Raw genomic sequence first — 19,678 nt, forward strand, 5'->3', positions numbered from 1 at the left:
TCGTGTCTGTAACTGCTGAAGCTCAAGTGGCAGGACCCAGACGAGAGAATCGCAGGAGCCAACTGGAATCCCGAGCCGCTGGGTCTCACTATGCCTGCAGCCAGATCCACCTTTAGACCATCAAGATGTATCAGTCACTGAATCTCCTAGTTGGTTTTTTAAAGCCAGTTTGTGTTGAGCTTTCCATTGCTTGCCTTCTAACTCACGCCCCACTCCCAGATTTTACCTCCACCCTCAAATCCCCCATTTCACTCCACCTCCAACGAATGATCTTTCCTCCTGGTTCAAGGAGGAAACAGAAGCCAGCCAGCAGGAACATCATCAACTTATTTTCCTGGCAACTACATGTTTTTCTGAATCTAAAGCTATCTTCCTCCTTCCTTCTAGTCTTTTCCCTCCACCTTCTCAGAAACTCAGCTTCTCGTGACTCTTTGCCTACTTTCTGTCCTCTAGTTCTTTCCATTCAGCTTTCATTCCAGTTGGAGTGCTTCCCAACGTAAAAACAGTCATAACCTATTGGTGGTTACTAGAGGGGAAGGGGGAAGGGAGGAGGGTGAAACGGATAATTAGGCACATGTGTGTGGTGATGGATTGTAATTAGTATTTGGGTGGTGAACGTGAGAACATGATGTAATCCATGCAGAAATAGAAGTATATTAATGTACACCTGAAATTTATACAATGTTATAAACATTTATACAATGTTATCACAATAAACCTAAAAAAAAAAGAAGTCGTAACCTTTCTCAACTCCACCTCCTCACGTTCCTGCCTCTCTTTTATCCTTCTCCGTCAAATTTTTTGGGGGAAAATATGTCCTGCCACAAAGACTTCATTTGGTGCCATGCTTAAATGAGGATTCATGTAACATTCAAGGGTTTCCACCCAGTAGGCAGGTTTGCACAGGAGGGGGGCTTAACTCAGAGACCTGGGTGGGAGACATAGATCGGGGCATCACTGGCATTTGTTATAATGGAAGCCACTGAGGCTGGGGGGACCTCCCAGTGAGTGAGTGTGAAGAGTGTGGACAGAAAAGGCCTAAAGTGAAAGCTTTGGGGGACGTCGATGCTTAAGAGGGAAGAGCACAAAAAGGGCATCTTTGAATGAGACCATGACAGAAGGCTCAGGGGTAAGAGGAAAATAAGAAAGAAGGCTGTCCCAGAAGCCAAGAGAGAAGTGTGCTCCAAGAAGGAAATCGTCAGTCAGCTGCTCCGGAGAGGTCAAGTATGAGAGGACAGAATCGCTGGATTTGGCGGTATCTGGAGTTTCAGAGTGGCGGGGACAGAGCCAGTTTTCAGTGGGGCGGGAGAGTAAAGGAGAGGTAAGAGGAGGAGAGAGTAACTAGAGATGATGTTTTTTTCCTTTCCAGCTGTCTTAGTTTCGATTTCTCCAAAAATAGACCCGGGAGGAGTACCGGGTCCAGGCAGTCTATTTGGGGGGTGAACTCTGGAAGCACAAGTGAAGTAGGGTGAGGGAGGCCAGGAAGGGAGTAAAGGCAGTAAAGAGGGCACTAAGGGGCAAGACTGCCACGCACAATGGGGGCACCCTGCGAACTAGGTCTCAGAATTGTTCCCCTGGACGTGGACCCACTGACTCCCATGCCCTGTTGGTTGCCGGTTGCCTCTGGAGGCATGCTGCCCAGCAACACTCACCCCCTCACACTTGCCAAGCGAGCTCCTGTGACATCTGAGAAAACCCGCAGGCTCCAGGTGGGAAGAATTCACTCTGCAGGAGCTGAAAACCACGGTTCCCTGAACACGGGAGGGCCCAGGGAGCGTGGGGTGGGGCATCATCCTGGCATCGGCCACTCCAACCCCGCCCATGACCCCTTCACTCCTTCACCAAGTCACATGGCTAAGGGAATAGAAGGGGGCCTTTTAAGATGTAATGCAAAGCAGACATGAGATAGAGACTTCTAGCGTAATAGAGGAAATGAGAAATGCAGTGTGCCAGCAGGAGATTGATCCTTGCAGAGGTTGGAGAGGTCGGATTGTATTGTACACAAAACTTTTCTCAAGCCAACATTCTCTTCTTCAAATGGGGGCCAGAATGAAGGGCGGGAGTAGGGAGAGGTGCAGATGTTATCACAGGGCTCCACACTTTGTTGTAGAAGCCTGGGAGGGGCAAGGCCAACCCCTTGTTAGGTCATCTTACTACACTTTTCCTCTCTCTGACTGAGCTCTATGCACTCTGTATTAAAATAGAGAGCACAATGACTTGACCTTTCTTTTCTTGTATGAACCTGTACCATCACTGTTTTTCAACATTTATTGATCGTGCACCATGTGCTAGGAGCTGGGGAAAAAGTTTGCCCTAAAGGTGAGCAATGACTCTTAGACCCAGACAAGAAATAGCTGGCTGTGGGACTGTGATAGCACAGTTTTTTTTTTTTTTTTTTGGTAACATTGGTTTATAACATTATATAAATTTCAGTTGTACATCATTATATTTCGATTTCTGTATAGATTACATTATATTCAACACCCAAAGACTAATTACAATCTATCACCACACACATGTACCTAATCATTCCTTTCCCCTTCCCGCCTCCCTCCTTCCCCTCTGGTAACCACCAATCCAGTCTCTGCCTCTATGTGATTTCTGTTGTTGTTTTTATCTTCTACTTATGAGGGAGATAATATGGTATTTGACTTTCTCCCTCTGACTTATTTCGCTTAGTGTAATACCTTCGAGTTCCATCCATGTTGTCACAAATGGCTGAATTTCATCATTTCTTATGGCTGAGTAGTATTCCATTGTGTATATATAGCACATGAAAAGATGTTCAACATCATTAACTATCAGGGAAATGCAAATCAAAACTACAATGAGATATCACCTCACGCCCGTCAGAATGGCTATAACTAAAAAGATAGCAGTCTTGAAGTGAGCATGGAAGTCAGGTGGACAAGCAGCCAAGACTACTCTTCCCTCCCTCCCTTCCTCCCTCCCCACTCTCATTCCTTTCCCCAAAGGTCAGTAGTGGAAGAAAAACAAGGTGTGACTAGGGAAAGAATAAAACAGAGGGCTGGAAGAGGCTGGCAGTGCTTAAAGCTGAGCTAAAGCTTGGTAGAGTTGTGAGTCCCAGGAACAATCTCCAGTTGTACAGAGTTAAGTCTTGCTTCTATTGTATTGTAGATGCAGTATTGTGAGGGCACACTATGCCTTCTGAATACACCCCCTGGGGGAGGGGGAAACGACCTAAGAATGGCAGAGCCAGGCCACCTAGGGGTAGACTCTTGGAAACAGTGATCCCTGTGGTGGTCACAGGAAGGGAGCTGAACAATTGGACATCCCTGATCTTGGGTCTGCCCTGGATGATCTCACTTTTGATATCTTTGCCTGATCACCAGCCCCCTCACACATTTCTTGGAGTGAGCCCTTCTTGTGTCTGAAAAGAAGGTCACACGCATAACAACACACAGGGAAGAAGCATGCATATTTATGGAGTTTCAAATGCTGGGAAATGGGAAACAGGACTCATAAGCATTTAGGAAGAAATCCTTGTGGACTCGCTTTAGAAGTGGAGGGGAAGATTATGCCAGGCCTAAGGTCTGTGGTTAGAGTTGGAGATGAACATTTTTCTTTCCTTTTTTTTTTTTTAATTATTTTATTGAGGTCACATTGGCTTATAACATTGTATAAATTTCAGGTGTACATTATTATATTTCAGCTTACATACAGACTGCATCATGTTCACCACCCAAAGTCTAGTTTCCGTACGTCATCACACATATGGGCCCCTTTACCCCTTTCGCCCCACCCCCACCCCCTTCCCCTCTGGTAACCACCAATCTGTTCTCTTTATCTATGTGTTTGGTTATCTTCCACATATGAGTGAAATCATATGGTATTTGTCTTTCTCTGACTTATTTCAATTAGCATAATACCCTCAATCTATCCATGTTTTCAAAAATGGCAGGGTTTTGTATTTTTGATGGCTAAGTAGTATTCCATTGTGTGTGTACATATATATACCACAACTTATCCATTCATCCATCCATTGATGGGCACTTGGGTTGCTTCCAAGTCTAACCTTCTTCTTGTCAAACTCTCACCCCCATGACTATGATACCACTCACTGCTCAAGGCCATGCTCTTCTCCTTCCTTAACCCTCGAGCAGAAGCCCCCTTCCTGCTTGCCTTTCTTTCTGCAAGGAGCACCTGTGCCCCATTTGCTCAGGTGTTGCCTTTGTAGTTACTTCCACTTTCACTCTTGGCTTACACTGTCTGCTCCTTCTAGCTTTCCAAGCTCTCTGCCTTCCTTCGTGAAAAAACTCAAACCACAGCTCTATGACATTTGCCTTGATTTGCTAGCAAAATGGGACACGGATGAGGAAAATGTGTGCTTGGAAAAGAGCAAATTCATTGTCACTTCTCCCCACTCATTGACCCATCAGAACTGAAGAACAGAGTTTATCCTCCCTATGAGCTCATTTGAGGTCTCTGTATTATTTTTTTATATTCTCTCTGGTTTGTGCATCTCACGTAGGAAATGCCCATTTTTATAACTACAGGAGAGAAATTGCAGGGCTCTCCCCCTAGAAGCTGACTAGCTCTGTCTAGGTGTCAGCTGCATGTTGCATGGAAGTCATGGGGGGTTCTGGTGGTTCCTGACAGGGATGTGATGAAGGCCCAAAAGATAGGCAGCAGATAGACAAGTGGACGTCAGAGGTAGGTTAGAGTCGCTGAAAGGCCACACCCAGATGCACTTACATAGATCCTATAGATAGAAGTCAGCAGCTGAGACACCACAGAGAGGTCAGCAACCAATTCCAATATAGGTAGGTAACAGTCCTGAGTGGTCCAAAGTGCCAGGCACAGCTCTAAGCCCAAGCACTCTAGACTGACTCATCTGACCTTCACACACCCTTAAGAAGTCCATACTATTGTCTTCTTCTAATTATGAAGAAACGGAGGCATAGACTACTAACTTGGTCAAGGTCACACAGCTGGTAAATGGTGGGAACACGGTTTGATCCAGGCATCCCGGCTTCAGAGTCCATGCTCATAACCACTGTACTATACTGCCTTTCTACTTTGGAAGGGTTGTAAGCTTACTGGCCCACAAAGCCTTGCCAGGAGTAAGGGCCCCTCAGATCTTCTGGAAGAATAAATTGTTCCCTTCCAAGGCCCAGCCTTATACACACCAGGCCAGGTTAGCCCTTACACACATGTAATCTGTACCTGTGCTAGAAACCTCCTCCCCTGGGCCCAGTGTGCCTTGTCTTTCCTGGGATGATAAAGTGTACAATGTGATTGTTGAGGACACTGAACAGATAGGGCACTATCCTCATGCTCTATGGGATAGTACAGCCCGGTCCATGCACGACTTTCCGACACTGAGAACTGTTGAAGCAGGACAAGGACCAGATTCCCAAATGTCTCCTGGGGCCATACCAACAAGCCCTTAGACCACTACAGAGCTCGTTGTGCACCACGCCTGTATCCTACCTTGTTCCAGAAAGGATTTAAAACAGACCATGCGTGGAGTCAGTTTATTCTCACTGAGAAAGTTGAGTTTATAAGGAATTTTCTATAAAATTATTATTCTTTAATACATGTTTTTTTAAGTGATACTAGTTCTATATTAAATTACCGTTTGAAAACAATATTTAAATAAATTTAACTCTTAGGTACAGATTGGTTGAATTGTTTTCACTTTTTAATTGATCTTGGCTTTTGTACCAGTCAATGTTCAGTCAAGACCCAGAGGATACACTCAAATTGGAAGGGTTTAATAAAGTGATATGTATAAAGGTAAGGGCTGGGTATAGGGAAACCCCAAAGGAAAGTGCAGTATCCTGGAGCTGGTAACAGTGTGTGTGTGTGGTGGTTGGGGGGCGGGTGGTACCACTCCTAGGCCTGAAGGAGAAGGAGAGGGGAACAGATAACAGACCTCAGGAAGGAGAGAGATCTGCGTGGGGAGGACCACCTTGACAGAAGCTGTGACTGTAACAGAAGGACGCAGCCATCCCAGGGCAGCCACTCAGGGAAGGAGCTGAGGAACCAGCACCCAGACACCACTCTTCTCCCGCCTGTGATCTCCTGCCAGGGCTCCGCACTGGACAAGTCCAGTCAGAAGCCAGAGCACAAAGATCAGCCTTCTGAGGCCCAGAGCAAGGTGGAGAAGATGGAGAGGATGTCCAGAGATGCAAACATAAGATATCCCCACCCTGAAAAGCAAAACCCTGATTCCTTTCTCAGGGTCAGCGTTTCATAGCATATGGGCTGCCCTAGTCTACAAACTTCAAGAAAAAAAAATAATCATCCCTATGATCTTGACCTGGGAGAGAACAGAGCTGTAGAACTCCATCCTCCTTTCTGAGGAGGTAACTAGAACTAGGAGGAAGAAGGGTGTACTCCTCTCTCTGATGAAAGTTGATTAAGTTTATCTTGATTACCCTTGGCCTAATTCTGTATTACCTCATGTCCACAATCCTTTATTTGTAATTCCAAAATCCAAACTACTTCTAAAAACTGAAGGTTTTTCCATACTTCATTTGTCAGCAAAACATGACCTACTGACATGAATTATTTATAACCATTATCTATCCCACTTAGTGTGAATATGTCTGTTTTCCTGCAGAAAAATTGCGATTACTGGAGGCTTCCCTGGACCCTGTGTTATGTAATATATTCATACACTTTCACATACACATACAGTGTATATAATACACAGTACGTGACTTTTCAAAACTCCAAAACATTTCTAAATTTCAAAATCTATCTGGCCCCTGGGCTTTCAGATAAGAGATTTTGGACTTCTGTTCTCATTCATTTTAGCTCCTTAGTATTCTTTAGAAAAGAGATAGGGAATGTTTTTCATTTATAATTAATAGACTTTCTTTACATAGAATTTGACTTTGATAGAAAATATAAAGTTCTTTTAATTCAAAGTTATTTTTTTAAGTAGTTCCCTGCCTTTTTGAATATCATGTAAGGTTATGAAAGACAATAGACTATCACACAGAACTACAGTAGGACAAAGATGAGAGATCTAAAGAGATATTCAAAGAGAATTTACTGAAGGGACTATTTGAGGGGTGTGGTCAGGGTCAAGGGCACCAACAAAGGATAGCGCTCAAGAGAATGGATTCTAGAGCCAGGCTTCTGGGTTCAAATTCCAGCTTCATGGCTTACTAGTTGTGTGTTCTTGGGCTAGTTACTTAACCTCTTTGTGCTTCATCTTATATTTTAAAAATATAGCAAAATTTTATTTAATTTTTTCACAACCACCATCCTGTGAAGTAGATGAGAGAGGCAAGTTTCCATTTGACACATGAGGAGACCAGAGAAGTTGAGTAATTTGCCCAAGGTTAGGCAGTGCGCACACAGCAAGTGAGGACTGGTGGGTGTCCCTGGTGCCAAGCTGGGCCCTTTCTGGTTCATCACCTGCCTATTCACAGAGGCTTGCCCCTCCCTGACTGCTCCAGGAGGGGAACATCACGTCGTGTTCTCGGCCCAGCCAATCTCGGCCCTCTCCCAACCAAACAAGCAGGAAGAGCTTCTGAGGTGTTTCCAGAGATGTCAGCCTTTGATAGTCCTTGTTTCTTATCTCCACCCTGATAATTATCCCAACTGGATATAGCAAACAGCAATCACATAATCCAGATGGTGCAACTTGATTTTGCTTGCAGAAGAATCAGGACTGAGTAAGTGGATTTGATTGTTTTAGGGGAATTAGAGGCTATTTTCAAGTTCAAAGGAAGAACCAAGAGTGAGCGGCTTTTCTTCTAAATGCATTGGCCTTCCCACAGTGAATTCCAACTCTGTAGGTATGAGTAAAATAAGGTCACATGTGATATCATCTCTTGCCTTCCTAGGCTTGGTCGGAAGGGAAGCAGAGTCAGAGGGTAAATGTCCAGACCTCTCTCTTGTCCTGCCCTCTGCTCCCCTACCAGTGCTTTCCACGGATGGAAACCAAACTGAAGCCTGAGGGCAAGGGAGTCTATGGAATCGACCTCCTAGAGCAGAGAGCAGGGCAAAGAGAGGTGGAAAATGGATCACAGGTAAGGGTGGGGCATATGGAGAATAGCAACCCAGAATTCCACCAACACAGATATCAAAGGGCATCCGTTTCCTGTAACGGGGACAGACAATATCTTTAAGGAAACAGTAACTCACAGGAGGAATTCACACGCTGTATTAATTATCCATTGCTGTGTAACAAGTTATCCCAAAGGAAGTGGCTTAAAACAACAAACATTCATTATCTCATACAGTTTCTGAACGTCAAGAGTCTGGCAGTGGCCAGCTGGTGGTTCTGGCTCAGGGATCCTATGACATTTCAGTCAAGATACCCACAGGGGCTGCAGTCATTTGAAGCTTCGACTGGGTTTGGAAGATCCACATCCAAGATGGCTCAATCACATGGCTGCTGCCTAGAGGCCTGAGTTCCTCACTGGCTGTCAGCAGGAGGTTTCAGTTCCTGGACTGTGGGCCTCTCCAAAGAGCTGCTCATGACACGCATGGCAACTGGCTTTTCCCAGAGTGAGATATTCAAGAGAGAGAGCAAGGAGGAAGCCACAGTGTGTTTTATTAACTATGCTCAGAAGTCTGATACCATCCCTTTTGCCACAGTCCATTTGTTAGAGTTCCTAAGTTCAGCCCACATTTAAGGGGAGGGGAACTAGGCTCCACCTTTTGAAGTGAGGAGTAATTAAGAATTTATGGACCTATTTAAAACCACAATACACTCAGAAGGAGATGAAGAGGAGAAATATTTCAGGGTGATTTCACAATAGGGATGAGGAGCCAGTCTGCAAAAGATCTGGGAAGATCTCAGAAAAAGGTTCTCAATGCCTTCCCACACCCTCCTTTCTCCCACGTAACCAGGGTCTCAAGACTCCCTGGTGGTTGGGGCCCATCCTTCTTGGCCATTCCTATTTCTTCTCAATCTTCCCAACTCATCATTATACTTGCCCCATTTCCCTTTATTGCTCTTGGCTACCTATTCTTGGAAAACAGTTAAACTAATTTGATTTAAGGTATTCATGGTTTATAATGGACCCACAAATCCCTTATGAGGGTTACCGAATTCTAATAGAAGCTGCCCTGGAGACTTAATAGACCCAAAGGAATCAATCTGTATCAACTCTTCCATGTGGGGAAAGGATGGTTTCAGTGACACTAGTAAGGCACTCCTTGCTCTCAAACAATATCATAAAAAAAAAAAAAAGAGCACTTGCTTATGCATTATATGACTTAATTATCCCCCAAAACTGTAGACCAGTTTAAGATTTCTAACTGACAAGGAACCTAAACCTGTAGAGAGAAAGTGACTAAATGGCAGAGGTTAGACATGAAGCATGGGGTTGATTCCCAGCATGGGGCCCTTGCCTTGAACCTGATCGCTAGGGAGGCCTCTTGAAGCCATCAGTCCACCATGATCCCTTTAGCAAAACAGGTAGTCCACTCCAGGAGCCCAGGGAAGTAAGGGAGTTGGCATGAGTTTATTTTATTTTCAATGGTTTGGGGAGGATGGTGTGGACATAGAGCAATTACAAAGCACTATTAGGATGCCTCTGGGTCTGCAGAAGATGAGAGAGTATATATTAAGGCAACAAGTCTCAAACTTTTAGTTGGGAACCCTTTATGCTCTTAAAAAGTATCAAAGACTCCAAACAATGTGTGCTTATATGTGTTATATCTATTTAATATATCAATTTATTTAGTTTATATTTACCATATTACAAATTAAAACAGAAATTTTGAAAATATTTAACTCACTTAAAAATAGCAAAGTCAATAATACCTATTACATGTTAACACTTTTATTAAAATAACTATAATTTCAAAAAAAATTAGGGAGAAAAGTGGTATTGTGTTGCATTTTTGCAACTCTCTTTTATGTCGGGCTTAGTAGAAGGCAGCTGGATTCTCATTTCGGCTTTTGCATTCAATTTGTTGTGAAATCGCAACTGAATAGCCTCTGGAAGATTCCTCTGTACTCTATGACTTAGAGCATGAGAGTGGAAAAGGCAGATAATATCTTAGTATTATAAAAACAGTTGACCTCAGAAACCCACCGTTTGAGAACTGCTGCATTTAAAGAGGTATTTCAAACTCTCTTCCTCTTAATTTTGCTGATGGCAGACTCTAAGCAAGAGAGTGCTGAAATCAGCACTTAATGGCTCTGGAACTATGGCTGACATGCAGACACGTGAGGCCACCCTGGCTGTTTCAGCATGCAATGGAAGTGACAGGGATGAATAAAGGAAAGAGTTGTCCAGGGAAATGGAAAAGCCTGGGTGACACATTAGACCACAAGAGGAAATTTATTCCTGTGGTAAGATTTTTACTGTTTACCAGTATCTGCTTCCCCTCTGCGGGAGGGCTCAGCTTCTCTTCCCTTTGAAAGGAGATATGGCCACGTGACTTGCTTGGAACAGAGTGATGTGTGGCATTTCCAGGAAGAAGCTCTCTAAGAGCCAGTTTGGCACACTCTTTCCCTCTTGGTAACCACCAATGTTTATGTGCTGCCCCATCAGCCTGGGGCCCAGGGTGAGGACAACATCGATGGGAAACAATCCCCAGCTAACTCTTGCTGAACATGTGGCACAAATGAGAAACAAATATTTGTGGTTTCCAGCCACCGAGATGTTGAGGTTGTTTGTTACGACAGCATGATCTAGCCTATCCTGACTGATACAGCCACCGCATTGGAAAGGCAAGTCAGAGATATGGAATGCACCATTTCATGCACGTTTATTGGAGCTTACTGTGCATTAAATATCATGCTAGATGCTGTGATTACAGATAATTTAGATTTGGCACCAGCCCTCAAAGGGCTTATAGTGCAGAAGGCATATAAATAAACTGTCACTATGTTGTAAGTGCCACTGCTAACAAAGGTATATTGAGGGTACCATGGGAGAGAGAAGTCCTTGAATCTTGTATCAGTCACGGGACCAGCAACAAACAGACAGCATGTTTAGCTGAGATCTTTGAACGAACATTTTGCTGAAGGGACCATTTTCGAGGTGTGGGCAGGGTTCAAGTGGCCAATGTGGATGTTGAGGCATCTGTGACCATCAACAGAGAAAAGCTAACCCCACCCCAGCCTGAAGGGACAGGTGTTAGAAATGGTGTACCTGGACCTGGTGAGAGGTGGACTCATGGCAGAGGGGCCATATAACAACAGCTATAGTTGTAGAAGGGCAGTCATTGCCAGAATCATAGCAAAACAGGGAGTAGGAGGAATAAATACTCCGACTTATCTCTCCTCCTGCTCTCCGATCTCCTGCCTGTGCCTCCTACTGGCCAGATCCATTTGGAAACCAGAGACACAGGTGATGCCATCGAAGCAATTGGTAGAGATTAACCTCCTAGTCCTCAGAGCAGGATGGGGAGAGTCAGGGAGTGGGTCTGGAGAGGCAAATGGAGAATATTCTGAACAAGGTCCAAAAAGGGAGAAACTATAGGAATTGAAACAATATTTTCTAAGACTTTTTATTTCATTGATTAATTAAAATACCTAAATTTGTAAAGAGAGTCCACAGCTACTGATGGAATAAGCATAGAGGGCTAGATATTTGAGGCTTCTATTACAAGAGAGAGAAGCAATGGGCATATGGCTAGAAATCCCATCAGGGATTTTTTTTTAATTAAAACTATTTTTTAGAGCAGTTTTAGGTTCACAGAAAAATTAAGGGGAAGGTACAGAGATTTTCCATGTATTCCCTGCCCCCATACATGCACAGCCTTCTCCACTATCAACATCCCCTACCAGAGTGGTACATTTGTTACAACTGATGAACCTGCATTGACACATCATTATCACCCAGAGTCCATAGTTTACAATAGGGTTCATTCTTGGTGTTGTACATTCTATGGATTTGGACAAATATATAACGGCAGGTACTAGCGTACAGAATAGTTTCATTGCCTAAAAATGCTCTGTGCTCCGGGGGGCCGGCTTGGTGGCATATTGGTTAAATTCGTGTGCTCTGCTTTGGTGGCCCGGCGTTTGTGGGTTCAGATCCCAGGCGTGGACCTGTGCACCACTTATCAAGCCATGCTGACACAGGCATCCCACATATAAAGTAGAGGAAGATGGGCACGTATGTTAGCCCAGGGCCAGTCTTCCTCAGCAAAAAGAGGAGGATTGGCAACAGATGTTAGCTCAGGGCTAATCTTCCCCGCAAATAAAAAAAGCTCTATGCTCCACCTATTCATCCCTCCCTCCTAAGCCCTGGCAACCCTGATCTTTTTACTGTCTCCATAGTTTTGCCTTTTCCAGAATGTTATATAGTTGGAATCAACTACAGTATGTAGCCTTTTCAGACTGGCTTCTTTCACTTAGTAATACGCATTTCAATTTCCTCCATGTCTTTTCATGGCTTAATTAGCTCATTGCTTTTACGCACTGAAATAATATTCCATTGTCTAGATGTACTACAGTTTATTAATCCTTGTACCTACTGAAGGACGTCTTGGTTGCTTCCACGTTTTGTCCTGGATCTTTTTTAGGGGTTGGGAAATGGCAGACAGGTGGGGAGAGAATGGGATGGGGGGATAAGCAGGGAAATATCTTCCAGCCAGCCAGAGACCAGATCACGAGAGGTAAATTGTTAAGTTGGAAGTTGCATCATATTCTTCTAATCTAGCCTCAGAAGTCATGCAGCATCACTTCTGCCATATTCTATTGGTTACAAGCCAGTTACAAACCTACCTAGATGCAAGCAGAGGAGAAATAATTCTACTTCCTGATGGGGAAAACAAGGTTCTAGAGCAATGCTGAGCAATCCAGTAGCCACTAGCCACACATGGTTGTTTACTCTTTAATTAAAATTTAATGAAATTAGAAATTCAGTTCCTCAGTCATACTAGCCACATTTCAAGTGCTCAATAGTCACTCAAAAGTCACTAATGAGGACTTAAACTATTTCCATCATTGCAGAAGTTTCTATCGGACAGCACGGCTCAGGCGGAACTTGAGACAGGAGATATTGTTACAGCCTTTTTTTTTTTTTTTTTTGGTGAGGAAGATTAGCTCTAAGCTAACATCTGTTGCCAATCTTCCTCTTTTTGTGTGAGGAAGATTGTCCCTGAGCTAACATCTGTCCTAACTTTCCTCTATTTTGCATGTAGGATGCCCCCACAGCACGGCTTGATGAGCGGTGTGTAGGTCCATGCTCGGGATCCAAACATGCTAACCCTGGGCCGCCAAAGCAGAGCATGCAAACTTCACCGCTATTGCCACTGGGTTGGCCCCTGCAGCCATCCTTTAAAAATACAATCTGCCCCTGGGACTTTGACAAACCAAAGTGTATTTGGGAAGATGGACTAAAATGGCACAGTGACTCACATGATGTTGTGTACAAGGGTTGACAATAATTGCTGCAGTGTACCTTGAAGAGGAGAGAAATTGTGTTCAGGCTCTCAAATGAAAGAGAGGGTAGATGCAATAGCCCCACAGGGTAAAAATAGGGCCAATAGGAGGATATCACACAAGGGTAATTTCTAGACCAGTATTCTCTCTTTCTGGTCATGGGCCTCTTAAGCACGTGATGAAAGCCACAACTCCCCAGAAAAAATGCACATATATAATATCATACAACCAATTTCAGGGGTCTATGGGTCCTCCCAAATCCATCCATGGGATCTTGAGATCAGAGCCCTATTCTAGGCTGTGAGTTCCTGAAGGTATTTCCTTATCCACAGCCATTAGCAGAGGGTGTGGCCTGGATGACACTTAATCACCATATGTTGAAAGAAAGAGCCACATTTCTGCTCAATACGAGTAAGAATTTTAATAGCCAAAGAGGTATTTAAGTGGAACAATGTCAGGAAATCAGAAAGTTTCCCAGCACTGCATGTGTCCACATAGATTCACAATCACAGACATTTCAGCTTACAAGCTAAACTGAATGAGCTGTAAGGTTTTGCTCAGCCTTGGAGTTCCAAGGTTCTATAGAAAGTGACGATAAGGCCCAAGCGCAGGAACAATCACATACAATTTGGATGAAGAGGGTGGAATCTAGAAAGGCTTCATGCATCTGGTGGCATTTTAGATGGGCTCAAAGAGTGGGGCTACTGAGTGAGGGCACAAGATCATCTTGAGGGGCTCATTTAAAAGGTTTAACACCTACAATTTAATTCCCTCCAGTGATTTGGTTTCTGGCCAACAGGTAGATCTTTCTCTCCATACACTACCACCTTCTCTCTCTGTCTTCTGTCCCTCAGCCCCCAAGAAGGATCCACATTGAAAAACTCATCTAGATTATCCAGGTGCTCTCTAAATGCAATGACGAGTGTTGTTATAAGGGGGCAGAGAGAGATTTAAGACAGAAGGGAAGCAGGCCATGGGATGGAAGCAGATAGAAGCAGAGTCGCAGAAAGAAGATGCTACGCTGATGGCTTTGAGGATAAAGGGACCACGAGCCAAGGAATGCAGCTGTGGATGCTGGAAAAGGCAGAGGAAACAGATTCTCCCATAGAGTGTCTGGAGGGAATGTTCCTGTCAATATCTTGATTTTAGCCCCGTACAACTCATCTCAGACTCTGGCCTCTAGAACTGTAAGAAAATAAATTTTGTTTTAAGCCACCAAGTTTGTGGTAATTTGTTACAGTAGTCATTAGAAACCACTATAGTTGGGGACAGAGTTGATTAAGAACTAAGACACAGACTCAGAATCTCTGCTTCCTCCAAACTCTAAGGACTCACGACCAGATCAAATTCATTATGTCAGATGGCTCCTTCCTTGAGGTTGAGTCCTCTCCTGGAAGCTCTTCAGGCCTCATACCTACAAAAAACCTTCTTTTTGTCCTTCTCATCTCCACACCCAGTTCTCCTGACAAATCCAGACATCAAACTTAGCAGTGGACAGAGCTTGAACAGGCCTCAGGCCCTTTGCAAATAGACTTCTATCAGGCCTGTCCCACCAGTTTCAGACATACCCAGACGCACCCTCACCCCCTGCAATGTATTGTCTGAACTTTGAAGAACATCATAAGAAACTCACCTTGCATCTAAGGCTAAAATTATCCCAGGTTTTCTGCCAGTCTTGCTGCATTTGTACCAATTAGCTATAGTCAGTTATCCTTTCCTCTGCACTAGTCTGTCAATTCTTCAAGACCAAGAACTGTATCCCCATTTCCTAATGTACACTTGGCAGCTAGTATGTTCCAGTCAATGTTTGATTCTCGCAATTCCATGGCAAAAAGAGTTTTGGATACAACAGATAGGCTGGTTTGAGCATAATGACTGTTAGTACATAGGTTCATTAATGAATGTTCATTACCATCCATCTTTGTTTTTGAGAGAGAGAAAGACACCTCCCCCCCCCTCCCCAATTCCTGATATATACTGAATCTTAACTTTAGGAGTCAGATTGTCCTGAGTTTAAACCCCAGTTTTGCCACCTATCAACTGTGTGTCTTTGGGAAAATTACCTAACCTCTCTAAGTCTCAGTTTCCTCAGTTGCAAAATTGACATTCTATCAATTGCAAGATTATTGCAAGTATTGAATGATGTCTAGCCTGGTGCTTGGTGTGTCAGAAGCATTCCAGAAATGATATCCACTCATTCTGTGACTTCTTCCCGTATACTCCTTTTTTAACCAGAGAGGCCAAGACTGTTAATGTCCTTTTGGGGCACAATTGGAGAAGGGTATCTTGAAAGAGGCAGCTGACTATCCTACAACCAGGGCCTAGACCACCATGAACGAAGTGAAATGAATCTTAAACATGCAGGGTCGGATCTTGTTTTTATCTAAAGTGTTGAAATTTTGTTCATCATGGGATTTTTTTTGCATTGATTCTGACTTTTTAAAATATGCATTAAAATATTATTTGATAAGCTACCTTTTTGGCACCCCCTTAAATTTTGCGCCCAAGGCAATGCACCATTCATCTGCCTACAGCACTTTGTGCCAGTCACACCACGACCTAAGTCTGGGACCAGAGCAGCCAGAGAGCTCTGGAGGGTAAGAACTGAGATCTCCTGTTGAGTTTAAACTTGCGCTTTCCGAGCCCTACGCTTCCCCAGCCCAGGAAAGGAGCAGAGGGAGGAGACTACAACTCCCAGAAGGCTGCGCGGCGCCCTCGCTGATTGGCTGCGTGGGTCCCGCCCCAGCCCCGCCCCTGCCGCTATGACCCAGGGCAGCGAGTCCCGGCTATTGCGCTTCCGAGCCGGCTACCCCGTGGAGCCTCGCCAGGGCAACAGGCTTCATGGCGGCGCAGACGGTGTCCCGGATGGTGCGGCGAGTCCTCAGGTCCAGCTTTCGGAGCTGCAGCTCGGGGGCCCCGGTGACACAGCCCCGCCCCGGGGAGCCCTCCCAGCATGCTGCAGAGGTGAGCCTCCCTGCATCCACACCTTTCCCGGAAGAGGGTGGTCTGGCAAGCTGCCCCTTACTCTGAGAAGCAGCCTGGCCCGTCCGGTGCTTCTGGGAGGGACCTCTGGGTGCTTAATTGGGGGTAGGGAGAGCAGTGGAATGATGTCCTCTAGAGAGACTGCCCAGTCTCACCAGATACCCCAGCCGGGGGTGGGGGTGGGGGGCTTTTTAGGGTCTCGCTTAAAAACCTCCCTGCCCACCCAGCCATGCCACCCATTTCCGGGTCTGAGTGACCACCAGAGATGGGCGAGCAGGCGGGTAGGGCTTTGGGTCCAATGAGATGTTAGTACCCCTCCCAGCCCTGCCTCACACCCAACCTCTTCCTTAAACATTTTCCTCCCTATCCTCCCAGGGGAGGTTGTCTGTGTGTGATCAGATGTTCTTGAGACACCCTGCTTCATAGTGTGACAGTAAAAATGTCACCTTGGTGCCACCAAGTCAGTTGTCACTTCTGTAGTCACAGGGCTCTGTGACCTGCCCTTGGCTGACTTTCTGTTTCATCTTCATTTCCCTTAGGAGGGTTCAGCCTCATTCTAGAGCAGAACAGAGCAGACCCTGGGCTCTTCCAAGTTAGGGATTCTGGTGTCTCTTTAGGGTTGGGATGACAGCACCCCTCAGAGTGATTCATGTTATAACAAGTGTTAGGTTTGTTCTTTTGCCCATGTGGTGAAAGAATAATTTGGGGAGAAGCGTCTTGTTTCATTTGGTGAAACCTCTTTTCTAGACCAATGTGGTTTTTCTTTCCCATCTGTTAGCACACGGCTTCATGTCCTGGGATTCATTGGATCATGCTCCCCCCCCCCCCCCCCGAACTATTGCTCAATGCGGGGGAGGGCCTCAGCCTAACTTGCTTTTCCCAAATCTGACGCCCTCTGGGATCTACAGTTAGCAGGCCCCACTGCTGGGAGGTGGAGAAGTTTTTCAGTATTCTTGAACTCTGAACTTCACTGAGGGAAAAATAGGAAAGCAAAAATTGCTGAGATCTTGAAAGAATTCAAGAGAAGGGATTTATCTTGTACCTTTCACGAGAGGACCTGTGCTAAGTGCTTTAGTCCTCACAGTAAACCATGTGCTGTAGGTAGAGTCTATGTTTTGGGTGAGGGGACTCATTGAAGTTAACCTGTGGGGCGAACGGGGGAGAGGCTGACCCTACCCTTTCCTTTATGCTGTGAGGGGAGGTGCAATTAGCAGGTAAGAAGATGGGCTCTGGAGCAGAATGCCTGGATTTACCATTTATTCGGTGTGTGAACTTCAAGTTCCTTCACCTCTCAGTGCCTCGGTCTCATCTGTAAAATGGGAATAATAGTGTCTACCTCATAGGGTAGTTATAGGGATCAAGAGTTAACATATGTTAATATATGCTTAGACAAAGCCTGGCACGCGTAAGTCTGTTATGTATATGTTTGTTGTAATTTTTATTATCCTTGCTACCATTGGCACGTGCTGCGTCCCGTTAGTCCCCTCCCACCTGGACACTCAAGATAATCATTCTGTCAGCTATTTGTCACAGATCTCCCATCTTGGACATTCCCCACTAGGGTTACCCTCGGCAGACAGGTTGCTCCTTGAGTGCTGGGTGCTCCCTGCCTCCTAGGTATTTCCCCACAGTGCTTAACATGGTGCTTTGCAGGCAGTGGAGTCAGCGGGTATTTTTGGCTGTTTGAACCCCCACTAGAGAGGGGCCACATGGAATAGTAGACAGAGCACTGGACTGGGAGCCCAAGTTTTCACCCTTGCTCTGCCTCCAATTTCACCTGGCTCCCAGGGCTGTCATTTCCCCTCTCTTCATGTCATTAAAACCGAGGGGTGGACCAGCCCATCTTTACACAGTCGGGGAGAGCACAGCACGTCTTGAAGAGAATCTTAGAGGTGAGACAAGTCCAGAGTTATGTATGTTCAGCCTTCCACAGACTTGCCAGTTGGCAGGAGCAGGGGTGGGGCATCTGGAACCTCTGTCCCTTGTTCCCTTCCTGCAGGGTGCCTATGCCCACACCCCCCCACCCCCAGGGCCCTGGGTGTCTGGTTTGGGATGGGAGGTGCTTGGAGAGACAGAGGGAAAAGCCACTGGGTGTTATCTGTGTGTCAGTGAGTGGGTGTGGGAGAGATGTGAGGTGTGGAATGGGAGCTGGCTGTGAGGACAGTGGAAAGGGAGCCTTGGGCTTGGTCCAAAGACAGGTGGAGCCGCTTCTATAGGTGGAAAGGGGAGGTGGGTGGGGGAGACACAGCTACCTGCCATCCTGACGGGGGCGGCCCAGACAGTCATCTCTGCAGGGCTTACCCCAGTCCAGAAGCGCTACACCCCTCTTTCTCCCTCTCAGGCTCCGTGCAGGCTTTGCTGGGGCAACAGGGGGCTGGCCTCAGGTCCTGGGTGTGCTGCTTTGGGGCAGAGGTGGGGGAGAGGGTGACTCTGTAGGTAAAGGCACCCAGCTGTTCAGGGGGCCAGAAAGAACAAATGTTGGAGAGCGGGTCATGCAGGAAGGAACTGGGGGTAGAAGAAGGTAGGAGGGGACAGCAGGGCCTGGCCTGGGGCAGTAACACATGGAGGGAAAGAAGACCTTTCAGGGGATTATCTTGACTCCCATCCTGCCCATCTCCTGAAAATCTCTCCTTCAGTGAAGTGTGGCTGTCTGTGCCAGGAGCCAGAGGTGTAGAGACCCCACCCTTAGGGTGGGATGGAGGGAGATGGGAGATCTAGGTCTGGGGCTGGAAACTTCACTAGGTCCTCTCATTTGATAGATTAGTTTTAAGTCACCCCTGGTATATATCTTCCCAAATGGCAAGTAAATTGGGGCCACTGATATTTGAGTTTGAAATGTGCTCTTTTACCCCTGAGTAATCCTGCTACTCTCTTTACACTCTAGAGCAATTTGGGGGCTGGTGCTTATCATTCAAATCAAATGCCCAAGGTTAGGGACTAAATACTCTGGAAGGTTCTTTGAGGGCAGCATCCTTCCCTAAACTAACTTCTTTGTACCACTCCCCTCCACCTCAAGCTTCATGGGGTATGTAGATAAGATGTTACCAGTTGCATATGGTAGGCTGCCCAGTGCCTGGTTCCTAGCACTAGTATCTGTGGTCCTGGGGGAGCCCAGACCCCACTTGTCCTGCTTTGGGTGGTGTGACAGCAGGTCTGAAACCCCAGCCTTGGGCCATCTGCCATTAAGTAGGGTTGGAAGGCCATGCAGGACTGGCGAAGCTGACAAGAGTGGGAAAACTAGTCATAGCACACATAGCCAGTGCTCCTGCATGAATATCTGTTTAATGAATGAATATATGTAAGTAGGAATTATATTAAGAAAATGGCAGTGATCTCTATTGAATACCTCCTGTGTGCCAG

At 45.7% G+C, this 19,678-nt stretch overlaps 1 protein-coding gene across 2 annotated transcripts in view; it reads left to right on the plus strand.

Moving 5' to 3' along the window:
* The first annotated feature begins 16,124 nt into the window (after positions 1-16,124).
* Positions 16,125-19,678, plus strand: part of MOCS1 (molybdenum cofactor synthesis 1) — a 33,757-nt gene continuing 30,203 nt past the window's right edge. For both annotated transcript variants that reach the window (XM_058554434.1, XM_058554435.1), the window contains exon 1: positions 16,125-16,300. In XM_058554434.1, the coding sequence (XP_058410417.1) occupies positions 16,178-16,300 (123 nt within the window). In that variant the 5' untranslated portion in view covers positions 16,125-16,177. The remainder of the gene's footprint in view (positions 16,301-19,678) is intronic.

The sequence above is a fragment of the Diceros bicornis genome, chromosome 14 (assembly GCF_020826845.1).
Source record: "Diceros bicornis minor isolate mBicDic1 chromosome 14, mDicBic1.mat.cur, whole genome shotgun sequence".
Classification (NCBI taxonomy): domain Eukaryota; kingdom Metazoa; phylum Chordata; class Mammalia; order Perissodactyla; family Rhinocerotidae; genus Diceros; species Diceros bicornis.